The sequence below is a fragment of the Pteropus vampyrus genome, unplaced genomic scaffold (assembly GCF_000151845.1).
Source record: "Pteropus vampyrus isolate Shadow unplaced genomic scaffold, Pvam_2.0 Scaffold194, whole genome shotgun sequence".
Taxonomy (NCBI): domain Eukaryota; kingdom Metazoa; phylum Chordata; class Mammalia; order Chiroptera; family Pteropodidae; genus Pteropus; species Pteropus vampyrus.
Window position 1 is genome coordinate 2,240,670 of NW_011888975.1, and position 16,619 is coordinate 2,257,288.

Genomic DNA, 16,619 nt, shown 5'->3' on the forward strand with positions numbered 1-16,619 from the left:
GAGGAAAGCAGGGTTTCGCGCTCCACGTTAGACATCTGTGCAATGGGTAAGGGTTTTCTGAGTGTGTACTGTTTGCAAGCTTTTAAAATGGCGAGCAATGCCCAGACAGCCTCGTGCATGCAGGGGAGTCGCCCGGCCTGGACTGAGATCCTGGCCCACCCACAAGTACCACATGATCTGGGGAAAGGTACTTAACCCCTCTAAAAGGCTGCAGTGTGGCTTATACTAAGGTTACTGGAAATTTAATAGTGTCTGACACATAGGCAACTTAGCTCAATAAATACCGGTTATGTCACCAAAATGTGTAATACATAATCCAAAGAGCTCTAAATTAGTACCATAAAATCATATCAAATAGATACATTCTTGTCTTTAATTTTAGAATTTTCATATAAAATATAATATCTTTAATGTTAATTGACTATGATTTCTTTCCAACAATATAGCAAACTTTAAACCAATCAAAACATAATCGGATAACCCACTCATTAGACATCACTGTTCATCTCAACCAATATTAAAAATATTTGAACAGTCAATTCTCCTCAGCAGAAATAGGTGAGATGACACTTCATCTTTCCTTGACAGTTATGAACATGAACTCACACAGTTCTGTGGACGTTCACGAGTATGGAGATTAGAGGTGACTCCACACTGACCTTACATGTACTCAACAGAAATTTTATTCAGCTTCGATGTCACATCACAAGAAACTCTGACTTCAGGACTGGGTTTCTACCCTTACTCCCCATGAGACAATCCCAGTTCTCCACAGAAGACACTATTCTATAATTATCAATTTATCTGTCTCCCGAGATAAGCGGTAAGTTCTGGAGAGCAGAAAATGTGACGAACTTAGCACCTAGTACACTTTCTGGCACAAAGCAAGCACTCTGGAAATACTCGTTAAATGACTGAATGGTGATACACAGCTTATACTTCCCTACTTTAACTTCTTTCGCATTCAAGGGGAAATTGTAGCAGGCTTAAGACTCTAGTTTTCCTTCATTACTAAATAGATACCAATTAAATCTAGAGCTTTAATTTTGACGTTTTCAAAAATCAAGTGTACAACACAAATACTACCTCAACTTGAATTACTGAACTGTTTAAAACAGAAAGTTTGCATCCCAATGCCAACAAAGAAGGGGCTGGGAGAGAAGCAAGGAAGATCATTTTTCAATGTTTCAAAATACTGAGAATCCATTCTTCCCTTCTTTAAGTAAAAGAAAAATACTGATTAAAAACTAACTGCAACAGGCAAGAAATCTAAGTATAGGCAAAAGATATAAACGTATGTTTATTTTCAGAATACAAATTTCTATTAGCAATATATACACAAAAGTAAGAATTACAGTGGAAACTAAATTTATATCAAAGAGTCTTATAAATAAATTTCCCTATCTTTATAGAAAAACTAAATCACTGGTGGCTAGAAAACTATATAGTAAAACTTCCAATACAATATTCTCATTTTGAAAGCAAGTTTAAGACTTAACAAAAGAATAAACGTCTTGTCAGTTATTAGCTGTTACGAACTGAACAGTGGCTCCCAAAAAGATACGTTGAAGTCCTAACCCCAATACCTAAGAATGTGACTTCATTTGGAAATGTGGTCACTGCAGACGTGTTAGTTAAGATGAGGTCATACTGGAACAGGCTGTGCCCTTAACACACTGACTAGTGTCTTAGATAACGTGAGGACCCAAGGGGAGAACGCAGCGTGATGAGAGCCACGTGACAACAGAGGCAGAGGTCGGCATTCCACAGCCACGAGACAAGGAACGCCAGCGACCCCAGAGGCTGAGGAGGAGGCATGGAGCAGACGCTCCCAGAGCCTCTGACGAACACGCTGCTGACACAATTCAGACTCTCCTCCACAACTGTGAGAATAAATGCCTATCGTTTTAAGCCACCTCGTGTGTGGTAATTTGCTACGGCAGCCCGGGAAACAAATACAGAGATTGATCTATCCATAATCCTTCCACTAAGAGCATACAACTAATTAAATCTATGGTTTTATTTAGACGTTTCTGAAAACAAGGTGAAAACACTACTTGGAAAATTTTAACTTTGATTCCTCGATAAATATCCACAGTGACCAGCAGAGGGCGTTGCTGATCAGAAAAGGAAGGAGAAACTACACAGACCGTGTCAGAGCTCCATTCCAGGCAGTGGACAGTGGGCAGCGCTGGTCAAATGTATCCATTCCAAACAGCCACAAATAAGGAAAAACGTGAAACTCTGCCTGTAAGTCAGGGCTCTCCACACGTCGCTCCCGCCCAGGACCCTCTGTCTTTTACTGTCCCAGTACCAGCTGGGGAGCCTGCGGTGTCAGGGTGTGCAGGAAGGACCCCGGGAAGAGGAGCGTGGGGCTGAGGACGAGGATGGACACAGGACACCCAGCCAACCGCCTCTCCTGTCAGCGAGGTGAGGGGAGCCAGGGAGCAAAAAGGGGAGAGAGAGAAGGAATACAGGGAGGCCAGGCCCTTCCGAAAGCTGCTCGGCTGCCTCGCCTACTGCGGAGCTCCTGGCCGCTCCCTGCCCCACACCCCACCAGCGCCCGTCCCTCCCGATCACCCCGCCCCAGGGGACGGATGCCCGGCAGGGAGGAACACCAGTGCACAGCACAGCATCCCCCCCGTCAGCCTGCAAAGGCACGACAGGAAGAGCTGCGCCACTGTCAGTCTACGAAGAAATACTTAACTCGTTTCCCACGGCAATGATTACATATAACTGTCAGGCCCCGAGTACCACTAAACCCTTCACTCATAGGGCCTTATGAGTTAAATATCATTTATAAAGAGCTAATCTGAGACAAAAGGCACTAAGGATAAAATTGTCAAAGGAAAATGAATTACAGTCCCCAGTAAGCATAACACAAACTTTAGAATACGATGTTTCTTATATGGGATGCCAATTCAACACTGTAACTCTGAAATCAAAATAAATGTAAGCGTATGTCAATTTTAAAAGAATGACACACACACACAGTTGTATGTGGCATCCCTGCAGGCTGCACTAGATTGGTGAAGAAGAGGTTGGCTGTGGCTGTATCGAGAGACCTTCAATAAACACAGGACTGAGGAATCAGATCCTTGAGTTAGGGCAGGAGAGAACGGAAGGGTTCTGAGGAGAGTGCCTTGTCCCACCAGTGAGGAGGTACAGACGACGAGCAGGCAGACTAGAGGGATGGGGGCAGACAGGACTCTCATGCAATGTTCTGGGTGAGAAGTAATTACGGGCCAAAAATAATCTCAAAGGTTGAAAAACAAACAAACAGAAAGCAAATGAAAGAAGTTAAAACCTTTCTAGGTAAACTTATCCAGAGATTCAAACGAGATTCAGTGACTGCCGAAGGATGAGGGCCCGTTTAAAGCGTTGTCGGACCATATTCACCTGCACGTCAGACTGGGTCATCTGCTCAGCTAACTGCAGACAAGACTGGAAGGAGACGAGAATGTCTTCACACAAGCTAGTGATGATATCTCTGTGTTTCAACCGACTCTTTATAACCGACTGGTGCTTAAGGCTCTGCCTAAATGAGTAAAAAAAAAGAATACAATCACCGCAAGTCACGTATCATGTAACTTAGAACATAAAACTGACTTGAAGGAACATGTGAAAAATTGGAACATAAACATATTAGACATGACATAATTAAGATGTGCTGACTTTACCTATGAAGCGGGCATGTTGGTTGAAGTTGCTAATTTTTTCTCTATGTAAAATATTAACTGAACTCTTACTATGTGCCAGTCACTCTGCTAGGATCTGGGGACAGAGAGAGAAATAAAAAGACACATCTCTGTGCCTCCGCATGGAACTGTGGTCCAGCATCAGAGGGACCAGTAAATGGTAATTAACTCAGGCTGTGATAAATGCTAGGCCCGGCAAAGGCTGGGGCACCACCAGAGCGCACGCTGACCCGACTTACTGGGCGTGCGGCTGTCCGAGAATGCTCCCACGGGACACGGGGCTTCCCCAGTGTGGAGGTCGGGACAGCAACATCCTAGCAGAGAGAAAGGCCACGAAGAGGCTCGGGGACAGGGGGGTTTGCTACGTCTGAGGAACTAAGAGCAAGCGGAGATGGCCGGTGAGGAGGCAGAGCCCAGACAGGACTGCGTTGTTACTCTAAAGAAAATAGGATGGATTTTAAGAAGTGACATGACCTGACTTACATGTTTAAAAAATCTGAGTGCTGGGGAGAAAATGAATTGGAAGGGGACAAGTGGGGAAGACACTCAATGATGAGAACGGAGATAGGGTAATTCACTGAGCGTTCGCTGTGCCATGCAGTTCTAGGCATTTCGCACTGATAAAGTCAACTCTCACCATAACCCACCACGAAGGTGCCCATTACTGCTCCGAGTTCCAGAAAAGCCCAGGGCTCACAAGGAGCCAGCTGTCTCAGAAGGGACTCGAGCACGTGGATATGGCTCCGAGTTGAGACCTTAACCCCTGCTGTCACTGGTGGGCAACTGACTGACCTGGCGCTGTGAGACAAGCACCTAAGACCTGACAGCATCACACTGACCTTTAAGGTGTCATGCGCGTGTGTAAAGCAGAACTTCTCGGCCATTTTTACATCTCCTCCTGCATAATCATCTGATGAACACTGTGGCCACTCTCCCGAGGAGCCCTTCGTAACGCTCCAGTTCAAAGTACTTTATAGATGGAATTAAACTTGAACAACTCAAAAGCGTATAATGAAGGGATTATATTCAGCTCTAACTGTAACTACTAAGCCTGGATATTGGATACCTGGAAGTCAGTTAAACAACAGGCAAGTGGTTAAGGTTTGGTCTGGCCTTGGTCCATTACTCCAGAAGTACTAACTAGTTGTAACTAGTTAGTTCTTTTAATTTTAGAGGCAGAAGGATAATGAAGTCCAGTTTGGTTTGGGAGCCACATGTAGGATATCTGGATTATCAGAGAGAAGGGTCATGAAACATCATATATACCTACACAAAATGTTTTAAATACAATCTAAGAACACTTATGAATAACTCAGATTTTGGATATGGAAAATATATTACAAATAGTATAAAAAAAAACTTACTTAATTATAAATTTCCAAGTATTGGCATGAAATGCATGGTCCATACTGGAAATAACAGAGCAGATATCCAACAATGAATGAATAACTACAAAGAAAGATAAGAGAACTCTTAAAACATCAAATGTCATGAGTTTCTCCTAAATTTAAAAGTATCTATTTGACAATTTGACATTTGTTAAAATAGGTAGTAATGCAGTTTAAAAAAAAATTGTCAAAATAATTATTGAAAATAGGAGTCACACTTGATTTAAGGTATTTATAAATTATGGAAATCAACTTCTGAAGTTTACACTTATCCTATGATCTAAATAAAACTAAAATGTTTAGTGGAATAAAGTTGTGCTTTATTATAACTGAAATATTCTACTGATATAATTCTAATCTAAAATGACAAAAAGAACCTAAAAAACCGAACAAGGAAGAGCCAAAACTAATTTGCACTGTACTCATGTAAGGCTTCTACTCTATCTGTGGTAGGTGATTTGTAAAAATGGCCACAGTAACTCCCTCTTCTGTGTCCATACTGTTGGCCAGTCCCCCTCTACATGAACTCTGGGCTTAGCCATGTGACTCGCTTTGTCCAGCAGGACAATAATAAATGTGAGGCCAGTGAAGACTTAGGAAGTGCTCGCATACTGGGCTTGCCCTCTTCTGCTGCTCTTAGAAACCCCAAGGCCACCATCAGGTGACTGAGCCAGGGCTAGCCTGCTGGACGATGCGCTGCCCGTGGCTGGCTCAGTACCTCTGCCCCTCCCAACAGCCAGGTGTGAGCCACCTGCCCCACATGAAACAGAGAAAGCCGCCCCAGCTGAGCCCAGCCCAAAGTGCTGACTCGCAGAATCTAAGTAAATAAAACAGTGGTCGTTTTAATCCAATAGATTTGAGGTGCCTCATACACCGCACAAAACCAGCCTACTCTCTCGATGCTGAACTTATGAGCGCAACCTCTGCCCTTACAGAGTATCGCTTTTCAGACTCGGGTCACATCCCTTCAGTGAGTGATGTCAATTCTTCAAAACTTAAATAGACTAGGATAGAGTCTATCAATAATACACATGTAACATGGGTATAATTTCATGTATAATAAATGTGGTGTGTCACACACATTCACAGTCCTTCACATACACATGCAGTTGCGTGTGCTGAGAAGGAATGCGAACCGCACGGCTCACTATGAGTTATGGTTTCAAAGCTACTGCCTCCCCGCCGAACTGCGTCAGAGGGGACACCGCCGCACACCTCTTCGTGTTAATCAGCACGGGGAAATCACCTACCACCAACATAACCTGAATATACAGATCTAATGTTAAGGCATCAAGTAACAATCCTACATTCTAAAATTTTAAAGATTAAAAGCTTATCTAGTAGGATTTTTTTCTGCACAATTGGTAAGACATCATGGACCATGAGAAACAATGTTAAGTTCAATAGCATACAGTACAACGTACAGTTTATAGTCAATGCACATCACATACTAAGCAGTAAGTTTTCTGCACTCACCGATCACCATATTCAAAATGCCATCACTCCTGTCTACCAAAGGGCCCACGCACACCATGTCCAGCAGTCCCATTAGCTGCTTTTGGAGAGAATAGGCCTCCTTGAAAAGGGCCTGCAGAAGGTCTGAAACGAGGTGTAAGTGCCCAGAATAGACCGATTCACTATTCTGCTCACAAAATGAGAGAAAAAGCAAATCATAAAAAGCTCAAACGTCAAATTTACTTTAACTCATACTGAGATCATAAATTTAATTCTTTTTACTAAATCATATATTCATTAAACAAATGTCTAGTGAACATCTAGTATATATTGTGTAAGTCAAGAAATGCAAGCATGTATCAAATAATTTCTGACTTCCAAGACCCTGCAAATAAAGAACTGAAAGGGTGATAAATAACATTAGGTCACATGCATGGAATGGTAGCACCCTATCCCCAGAGAAGCATTAACTAACTAGGGATTTTCATTCTCCCAATAAATAGCAGTTTCAAAACTGCCGGTGACCCACAAATCCTAGGCCAGTTTTTGTGCTTTAAAGTTGCCTCAGGAATGCAGAGATGAACTAACTAACGTTAACATCCCTTTACAGGCATCTAATCACTAAGGAACTCATCTGATTCACCAATGACATAGCAGAACTATTTCCGGATCCCTGTCACTGGACGCAAATCCATTTCGCTTCTTTTGTTATAGAGAGGAAACAGGATAAAACAAACAAACAAAAGGCAAAAACCCACCTTTTATCACTTCCTTATAACCACTTCTGTAAAAACATTTACATACATGCTCTTAGTTCTATGGCAAAGTCTACTCCAATAATACAGGCTAAAACGTAAAATCTTAAGCACGAATACTCTTTAAGTCGGCCCTTTGTCCATGGATTTAAGCCCATTTAAAGTATATTTAGACCCAGCACTCACCTTACAGTGTACAAAGGTACTTTTGATTACATGTAGGGCGGAGGAGGGGAGACTCTGAATATTTTCTAGAATGACGGATTCCTGTGTGGCACACACATGCTGAACACATCCTGTAAGAGCTCCGATGACCTGCACCATTGTCTGGAAACAAGGAAAGACATTTCATTCAGAATATATAATTTTTTATGGTGCTAGGGAGACAACGGTGAACGAAATGGACACTCTTCCTACTTTCATAAAACTTCAATCTATGAGAACTACAAATACTAGGACAACTGGCTAGCCATTCGCACCCAAGAACATGGCAGGCATTCTGCATGTAGGCTTTAAATTACAAGTTGTACATGCTATCTTGATTACTTATCTTCTTTTAAGAGTTCAGATGTTTACTCAGCAAAAAATTATATAAAAATTCAGAATTTATGTTTCTGTATTCCTATCTTTATTTCTAAACTTAATTCCAGGATTGGACCATTACATAAAGAATACAAGGCTAATTAGTATCGGTATTAAAATTCTCACACTGTTTTTTAAATTGTTCCTCTTTTTCTAATACATCTGACTTACTTGTAAAATATTCCTTAGAGTGGTCTGGATTTCTAAGTTTTGGCTTGATAGTTCTCTGGCTTGGCTGGTTAACTCATACATCATGTCATCAAATAATTTCACAGTCTGTGAAACAAAGCAGATTATAGATAGAAATAGACATCACCAGAAATCTTTTTTAAAAAAATCAGATGATTTTTATTTTGCATCAGTTAACACCCTTGGGATATCGTCTACCTTAATGATTGCACCTAAAGTTCTAAAAACATATATATGTTATACATATTAAAAATATATAATATACATATTATTAGTTATTCTATAATACAATTTTTTAAAAAAATAAGCCCTCAGAAATAGACTTATGTTCATTTCTGTGTTTGAACCTATTTAATGACATCAATTAAAAAATCAATCCAAGTTCGTTTTTTTGGTGATGTAACAAACTTAAGTGCTACTCTATAAAGAAAAGATGACAGTTTTAACCAGTCGACATTCACATGGGCATTTACAAGGGTAATTTCTGGTAGTGGCAATGAATTTGTGAATTGCCTATTCACTTGTAACCAGTTCCTCTTTTCAACCAACTCAAAATATAGTTCCTGGGTTAGAGGTACGGTATATGTGACCTCGGCACTAAGTTTTTTTGTCTGTGAAAAGTTAGCCATCTTAAGATCTTACTACTAGGATCTTTCTAAACAATTTAAATGCCCAAAACATTACAAGAATAAATACGCAGTCAACACAAGGTAATTAGAGGACAATGTTTCCCATAGGCCTGTCGATGCTCAGAACTGTTTTCATCCGTACAGTAGCTGGACTCTTTTCTGGTGGTCAAGAACAATTCTAAGAAACTTTTCCGACAGAGAATAATCAAGTGAATGAGTAAAAGATATTCTGAGGATTATCTGCTTCAAAGCTAAACTCTGAAGAAATACATTCGAATAAGAGAATGAGTTATCATAAATAAATGTTTCAATTTGGCACCAAAATACCTTTACTTCTCTCAAAAGACTGCTTTTCAGAGAAAAAGCAGACCATAGAGCTAAAAAATAATGTAGTCTGTAAATGTAATGTTTTTTCTTGATTTCACCACTATTCCAGCCTTTTTTATTCTTGATTTCACCACTATTCCAGCCTTTTTTATTCTATGACTTCTTCATTAAATATTGGGTCCATTTTTCCAGATAATGTAATTTAACAATTATTAATAAACTCTACAGAGAAAACATATAAAGTGACTTGCTAACTTTATTCACCCATCCCAAGTTTTAATATCTTTAAAATACGAGAGTACTTTAAATTAACTACAAATAAGTTAAACTGAATTAGTGAAGGATCCATACTATCTGAAAATGTTTTTGATCACCTAATGATTACTCCAACGCCACCATATTCTCAATGTGAGACATCCATTTTTTGCTATTTTATTTGTATTTCAAATATGTTTGATATATTTAAAAAAAGGTCCACAATTAAGAATGGTCTAAAACTGTAGATTTTAAGAGTCTTTATAACCTGTATATAGTACTATACCTTTGGCAGCACTTGTGAAAAGAAAGTCTGTTCCAATGTCAGGTGGTTCATATGAGGTAAAAACATTTCTACAATAATTTTCAGAATTTCTATAAAACAAAACAGTAACACATTTTGTAGGAATATTAAGTCATGTCAGCTAACGAAGGTCACTGCTCTTTCCCAATGTGAGACTATGTAAGCACTACCAATACAAAGCACTGTAGTTTCAAACTCTACTTTCTTTGTAGAGAAACTATCAAGTAACTGAACTATAGCAAAAAAAAGAAAAGAAAAAAGGAAAATGCATCCAGCAATTGAGGACCAGTAAATGGATGTGGGTATATTTACTGATTAGGATCTGCAATCATTAAAATGATTATCACAGATTTAAAACCATGAAGAAACGATTATGGTCCTTCAAGATTAAGCAAAAAAGGACCCAAAATAGCATACCAATTTTAATATAAACATGTACATACAAAAAATAACATAGAGTCTGGCAAGCGTATACAGAAATGAGATGAGAATGGTCTCTCTCAAAATTTTAACCATTTCAAATCAATGGATGTTTTACTGTTTTCTGTTTTTCTGCATGTTCAAATTTTCTACAATGAACATGTATAACTCATACTCAGGATAAAAAATTCTGTTACTTAAAAAAAATTAGACCCCAACGGACAACACAGATTCAAAATTATATAAAAAATTATATTCCATGACCAAGTAAAATGTAAATAGGACGAGCTAACTCAAAATATATGTAAACCCTACAGTCTCAACCTCTACCTTCTCTCCTAAGTAAATCACATCAAGTACTAGTTGAAGACAGATGAAGATGAGAATGTCAGCTTTTCCAAATGACAAATTTGTCATCAAACGATCAGTTTTTTGTAATCTAGAAAGCATTTTCTAAATGATATTAAACACATTAGGGGATGAAAGTTAAGAAGCTGCAAATTATATAAGTCTAACCACAGTTTAAGAGCTAACATTTAAAGTTTACATGTGCTTATACATACATCACTAAACAGAACACGTTTACTGTCTGTCAAAAACAGAATTTAAAACTTTAAGTACTGTAATGAGAAGGAATTAGGGCATTTTAAGTAACTGAAGGTTAGAGGCTGTAACGCGACAATAGGAAAAGATTCAATTTGAAGGGAATGTGAAGTTTGAGATAAGTATGAGACCTTAATGACATCGAAGTAAAGCACACAATTAAGATAGTTTTACTTACGAATATGCTCGATCCAGCTGTCAGAACGTTGATACATGGAGTAAAATAATTAAGGAAGATACTAGTTTCACAGTAACAGAATATTCACTAGTGAGAATAAATTTTAAAAAGGATCCTTCTTGAAGTTTAAGCAATGATCCATTAAGAGACTGAAATTAGATTCAAATTACTGGCTTAATTTTGCTTTTAAACAGTTAATGTTTATCAGGTAAACAAACAGTATTATGAAATACTTGAAGGAAATCTTTTCAAAGTTGCTCAGGGACAAATCTGCCTTTTCAAGCTATGTATGGACATGAAATAACTTGGACATTTGAAAGAGTGCTAGGATAAATCATGGGTTTCTGGTCTCTAATACAGGAAAGCGATTTATCCCTCTTTAGCATTACTGTAGTACTTTATTTGTACCTGTCTTAAGTCACTCACCACTTTCTATCTTTTCCTCACTTGCATACCTTTTAAACTTTATGACTGAAACTCTTCTGCACATAGCAGGACCTCACAAAATACGTGACAACAAATTATTCTAACAGCAACCATGTTATAAATTATACACCTGGATATCAAGAACTGTCAAAAATGTTATACTGTAAAGACAATATAAAAATCATTAAAGAATGTGTCAACAAGAAAAAGTGAATAACCTTGTAACCCCATCAGAACTAAGAGAAGAATTCATTTTTCTTCTGAAATCTTACCATTGCATATGTGCTTTTTGCAGCAGCGTTCAAAACGAGGTATAGTCATTAACTCATTTGAGTGCAGTAGGATAGAATTTGCCTTACGGAAAAATTTCAGCGCAAGTAAAAAAAAAAACTCTAGCCTCTTCCAAAATTAAACATGAGTTATGATTTTCAAGACATGCAGGTAAAGACTGGAAAATAATATGTAAGATGCAGAACATGAAAATAACTGTTTCATTGATGAGACTGGATTTACTGCACACTTTGTTGAGAACTGTTGAAGATAAAATACCACTAAAAGCTAAAAAGAAATATCATCTGATGAGCCTTCCAGGCATTTAAAAAAACAGTATTTTTGCCCTCAGAATGGGCAGTATGCGCCCGGCACGCTCGAGGTGCTGGGGTAACACAGTGAAAACCAAATTCCTGCCCTTACGAACTTCCTGGTTGTGAGGAAAAGTGAAACATGAACAAAGCAAACTAGACAATTTCTGTTGATGATCAAACTGAACAGAGCAATGTGATAAAAGTGTTACAGGCTGGGTTTGGGGAAACTACCTAAAATTGAGGGCTCTGAAAAGGGCCAACTGAGGTGACACTTGAGCTAAGATCTGAATGAAAGTACCAAAGGCCGGGAGGAGAACAAGCTAGGCTGAGGGACCCGCAAGCATGAACACCTTGAGGCAGGTGAGCTCCGTGTACTTGTGGATAGAGTGTAGTGAGCTAGCAGGAGAAAAGGGCAAGGCTTAGATCACAGGAATCCTTGAAGGAAAGTGTGGATTTTATTCCTGAGTCGATAAGGAGATCCTGGGGGAGGAGGGAGTTTAAATAGGAATTGACGTGATTTGTTTTTCACTTTGAACTTTATTTGGAGAATGAGGACATGAGTAGAAGCAAGGAAACTACTAAAAGTCCAGGTGAGAGGTGCTATGGGGTTTGGAACAGAGTAGCAACAACTGGAGATGGAGCTAGAGCTAGAGGATGGATCCAAGATACGGCTTGAAGTCAGATATGAGAACATACTGTCTATGAGAGAGGATTCAAGGTTTCGGCTTGTGAAACCATGTATTTACATGAAGAAAACGGGGGCGGGGCGGGGAAGAACAGCTTTGGGTTCTTTTGGCTGTTAAGTCTGAGATGCAAAACCAGATGGGAATACTGACTTTCAATTATTGAAGTCCTCCTAGAAGTCTGAGGGCAAGAACCACCACCATATTCCTTATCTTTGTTCCCCCAAAGCCTATCGCTCTGCCTGATACATACTAGAGACCTAGGACTTCTTTTTGAGGATATTTTGTTTCCCACGTCAAAATCCTTGGGAGGGCAATTCCATACCTGCACAACGACTGCAAAAGGGCTTTGGTACCTCGGGGGATTTTGCTAATGCCTAGGCGAATGGCTTCTATGTGACGGTCATAACCGTACCTGACTTTATAAAAATTATTTGTGCAGCGCTGAGCTCTCAAGTGAAGGTCACTTTTTTTAAAAGTGTAGTTTTATGTTAAGAGTGAGCTCAAAGACATAAAGAAAAAAATTACCTATCGTGACAGGCTAGGACTCCAGGCACATTTACAACCACGAGGGCTCGAAACTACAGAATGGCCTGCACCTGGACAACGGAGGCGTTCATCACCTCACTCAAACCCAGCAGGTGGAACCAATAACCAGTTAGCGACTCCTTCTAAGCCGCGATAAAGGAGATGTGGGAAAGGGGGAGGGAAGAACATTGTCACTGCACATCTCTTACAGACCTGGCACCCGGCAGAACCTTTAATTCTCTCGGCAGCGGGAAGGCACCGTCACGCCCACCACCCGCGTTGGATACGACGGCAGCTCGGCAGCTCCGTTCCTACCTCGACCGGCTGTCGGCGCCAGGGCTCGCCTTGGGGCGCACGTCCGAGGCCCGGCCGCCCCGCTTCTCCCGCGCAAAGGTGCTGACGCCGAATGCACTTAACGAGCACAAAAACACTCAAAGGCACAGGAACGCAAGACGACGCCGCACCCACGGTGGCAACCGAGGGGCAGAACGCCTCCGCCAGCGCCGAGCGAGCCGAAGCCGGGCATGCGTCGGCCCTCGGCACCCCGGGTTCCCGCCGCCCCCCCGCCCCTCACCAACGAGGAAGGAGCGGGTCCCGGCCGCAGGCACGCGCCGGCGGGGGCTGCGACGAGGCCGAGGAGGAACCCCGCGACACCCGCCGCACACCCGCCTCCAAGCGCAAGTGACCGCGAAGGATATGAGGAGCCGCGGCAGCACGGACGGCAGCTCCCGGCGGCACAGCTCCTCGGGCCAGCCACTGAGCTCCTCCAGGGGCCCCGCGCTCGCCGGGACCGCGCGCTCCTGAGACATGATGCTTTCGGCCGGGGACCAACTCCAAATACTCCCGCCACCGCCCGGGCCGGAAACGCCGCCGTCCCGGCGGGCCTTGCGAGCGCTCCGCCGGCTGCGGGACCATAGAGAGGAAGCGCGCCGGGCCCGTCTGGCCCGTGGAGGACTCGACTCACTGGTGCGCGCTTGCTGCCTGGAGGATCCCGCCGGACCCCGGTTCTCCGCGCCGCGGGCATCCCCCCGTCTGGGCGGCTGTGAACGTTACAGTGAAGCGCTTTGAGGAGGTGAGGGCCGGAAGTCCCCAGATTTGCCACCCTCCGTCCCATGGGGCTTTGAGGTTGCACAGGTGTGGTCGGGTTTGACCTGGGACCTGCAGCAGGGAATGACCCCAGGCCCCGCGGCACGGCGAGGTAGAAGGGGACAGGTTCCTATCCACTTAGCTGCGTGACCCTTCTTCGTACATCTTCGTAACGGGAGCAAGACCCCACCTGCCAGGTCTGTTGTGTGAATTGAAGCAGATGGGGTACATTACGTATCTTGCACCGGAGGTACAGAGGAGTCTCGATGAAGTTGCTTCCACTTTCCAGGGGCCTCGCCGAACGGTTCAGGGCCGAGTGAGTGAGTGAGTGTGTGTTTGCTCTGCCTTATTTCGTGTTTGATCTGCTTCCAAATGAATCTTCACTAATGACCCCAAAATTACGCCCACCGACGTACACTTATACTGGTCTCCACTGAGTGCAGGGAGGGCATTTGGGTGAAGTGACACCGGAGCACACCCGTGCAAGATTTTTAAAGGGCGACTCGTATGCCAAAATAAAGCCATGAATTCCCGTTACTTGAAACAGGAACAGACTGAAGTGAAGAGATTCTGGCAGTTTAGCAGGTAAATATGTTTGGGCAGGGTCAGGACAGGTGAAAGACACAACGTACCTAGGCTTGTCATTTCCTGCCCGAGAATTTTGGACTTTACGATTCTTCTAGTTGTTGCTACTGCTGCTGTTTTATGCGCTTTTACACTTCATTCTCTTCTCCAACTTTTGAACCCTGGAGGGAGTGTGTGTGTGTGTGTTTCCAAAACTCTTTATCTCCCTCGCCATCACAGCTTTTATAGAAAAAGCAGCTGTATTGGAAGGGGGGGAGAGGGGTTCTGTTAAGAAAATGTCATTTTGCTTTTTTAATAGCAATTTTATCTCTTTTTTTTTCTCTAGAGCTAAATTGAATGGAAAGACCTCTAAAAAGTCATTTGAAAACATTTGTAACTGTGTATAAACGATGAAAGAGAAATTGACCAGAACGAAATTTCTTGAATAATTGAGACAGGCGAATGTGTGTGTCATCAGTTCTTTCCAGAAGCTGAGGAATCTTCCCTTGAATTGAAGGATTGTGTACATTTAATGAGAGGATGACCTTTCAATTTAATTTCACTATAGAAGACCATGTGGAAAATGAATTAACACCCCTTGAAGATGGAGCTTTGACCCTGGATTCCTCAAAAGAATCTTCAGTCTCAGAAAGTCAAAAGGGTAAACAGAGAGACAAAAAACGTTCTACAGAACAGTTTGATTTGCCTCAGGACCACTCGTGGGAACATAATTCAGTGGGAAATGCAGCTCCCTCTCAAGACACAGACAACTCACTTGACACAGCTAGCAGTTCAAGTAACTTGGAGCCTCATGAAAAACAGCCTTGCTTGAGAGTCGCGAAAGAGCATGCTATTCCTAAAGATTTAAAGAAAGTGTTAGAAAATAAAGTCATAGAAACGTTACCAGGTCTCCAGCACATGAACATATCAGTAGTAAAAACCATCTTGTTGAAAGAGAACTTCCCTGGAGAAAACATAGTCTCAAAAAGTTTTTCCTCTCACTCTGATCTTATTACGGGTGTTTATGAAGGAGGCTTAAAAATCTGGGAATGTACCTTTGACTTCCTGGCTTATTTCACAAAGGCCAAAGTGAAATTGGCTGGGAAAAAAGTGTTGGATCTTGGCTGTGGATCAGGGTTGCTGGGAATAATTGCTTTCAAAAGAGGGGCCAAAGAAATTCACTTTCAAGATTATAACAGTATGGTGATTGATGAAGTAACCTTACCCAATGTCGTGGCTAACTCCAGTTTAGAAGATGAAGAAAATAGTGGAAATGAACCAGATGTGAAAAGATGCAGGAAATCAAAAGTAGCACAAGAACTATGTAAATGCCGGTTCTTTTCTGGAGAGTGGTCTGAGTTTTGTGAGCTTATACTAAGCAGTGAAAAACTGTTTGAGAAATATGATCTCATTCTCACCTCAGAAACTATTTACAATCCAGATTATTATAGTACTTTGCACCAAACACTCCATAGCTTGTTAGATAAAAATGGGCGGGTGCTTTTGGCCAGCAAAGCACATTATTTTGGTGTAGGTGGAGGCATTCATCTTTTTCAGAAGTTTGTAGAAGAAAGGGATGTATTTGAGACCAGAACACTTGAAATAATTGATGAAGGACTAAAAAGATTCCTAATTGAAATGACTTTTAAGTACCGTAGTTAATGTCTGAGTGTCTGTCCTAAGAGAAATAAACAGAAGAGCTAAAAACATGTTCTGAATATTTAATTTCTGCTTTGCTATTTTATTCTGAAATTAGGATTCAATGAAATGTGATATTACTGGACATCTGTTAACTAGACACTGCATAGTATCTTGCTTAATATTTATAATCTTATGAGGTATATATCATCCCCATTTTAATAATGATCATAATAGTTTTCAGCATTTACTAAATGCAAAAGAGCTTTACACAGACTAACATTTAATATTCATAACAGCCCCGAATTAGGTTATAATTACTCTCTC

General features: G+C 41.3%; 2 protein-coding genes across 5 annotated transcripts in view; one reads left to right on the forward strand and one right to left on the reverse strand.

Annotated features, from left to right (window-relative positions):
• LOC105299831 (uncharacterized protein C1orf112) overlaps nt 1-13,913 on the reverse strand; it is a 46,351-nt gene extending 32,438 nt beyond the window's left edge. For both annotated transcript variants that reach the window (XM_023537585.1, XM_023537584.1), the window contains exons 1-8: nt 13,703-13,913; nt 10,784-10,823; nt 9,565-9,653; nt 8,050-8,154; nt 7,483-7,623; nt 6,563-6,728; nt 5,063-5,147; nt 3,400-3,538 (exon numbers count right to left, since the gene is read on the reverse strand). In XM_023537585.1, the coding sequence (XP_023393353.1) occupies nt 3,400-3,538; nt 5,063-5,147; nt 6,563-6,728; nt 7,483-7,623; nt 8,050-8,154; nt 9,565-9,653; nt 10,784-10,823; nt 13,703-13,813 (876 nt within the window). In that variant the 5' untranslated portion in view covers nt 13,814-13,913. The remainder of the gene's footprint in view (nt 1-3,399; nt 3,539-5,062; nt 5,148-6,562; nt 6,729-7,482; nt 7,624-8,049; nt 8,155-9,564; nt 9,654-10,783; nt 10,824-13,702) is intronic.
• Nucleotides 13,914-13,948: 35 nt separating this feature from the next.
• On the forward strand, nt 13,949-16,372 carry METTL18 (methyltransferase like 18). 3 transcript variants are annotated; one of them, XM_011371726.2, is made up of 2 exons: nt 13,949-14,076; nt 15,001-16,363. In XM_011371726.2, exon 2 carries the CDS (start codon nt 15,195-15,197, stop codon nt 16,314-16,316), a length of 1,122 nt encoding a protein of 373 aa, XP_011370028.1. In that variant the 5' UTR covers nt 13,949-14,076; nt 15,001-15,194; the 3' UTR covers nt 16,317-16,363. The 3 variants fall into 3 exon arrangements, with proteins under 3 accessions (XP_011370028.1, XP_011370029.1, XP_011370030.1); XM_011371727.2 differs by lacking the exon at nt 13,949-14,076 and adding an exon at nt 14,103-14,287 and having other exon boundaries at nt 15,001-16,372; XM_011371728.2 differs by lacking the exon at nt 13,949-14,076 and adding an exon at nt 14,310-14,675 and having other exon boundaries at nt 15,001-16,372.
• The last annotated feature ends 247 nt before the right edge of the window (nt 16,373-16,619 follow it).

Bases quoted from the DNA above. Each gene is read 5' to 3' on its own strand.
- METTL18 (XM_011371726.2), top strand. From the start codon at position 15,195: ATGACCTTTCAATTTAATTTCACTATAGAAGACCATGTGGAAAATGAA.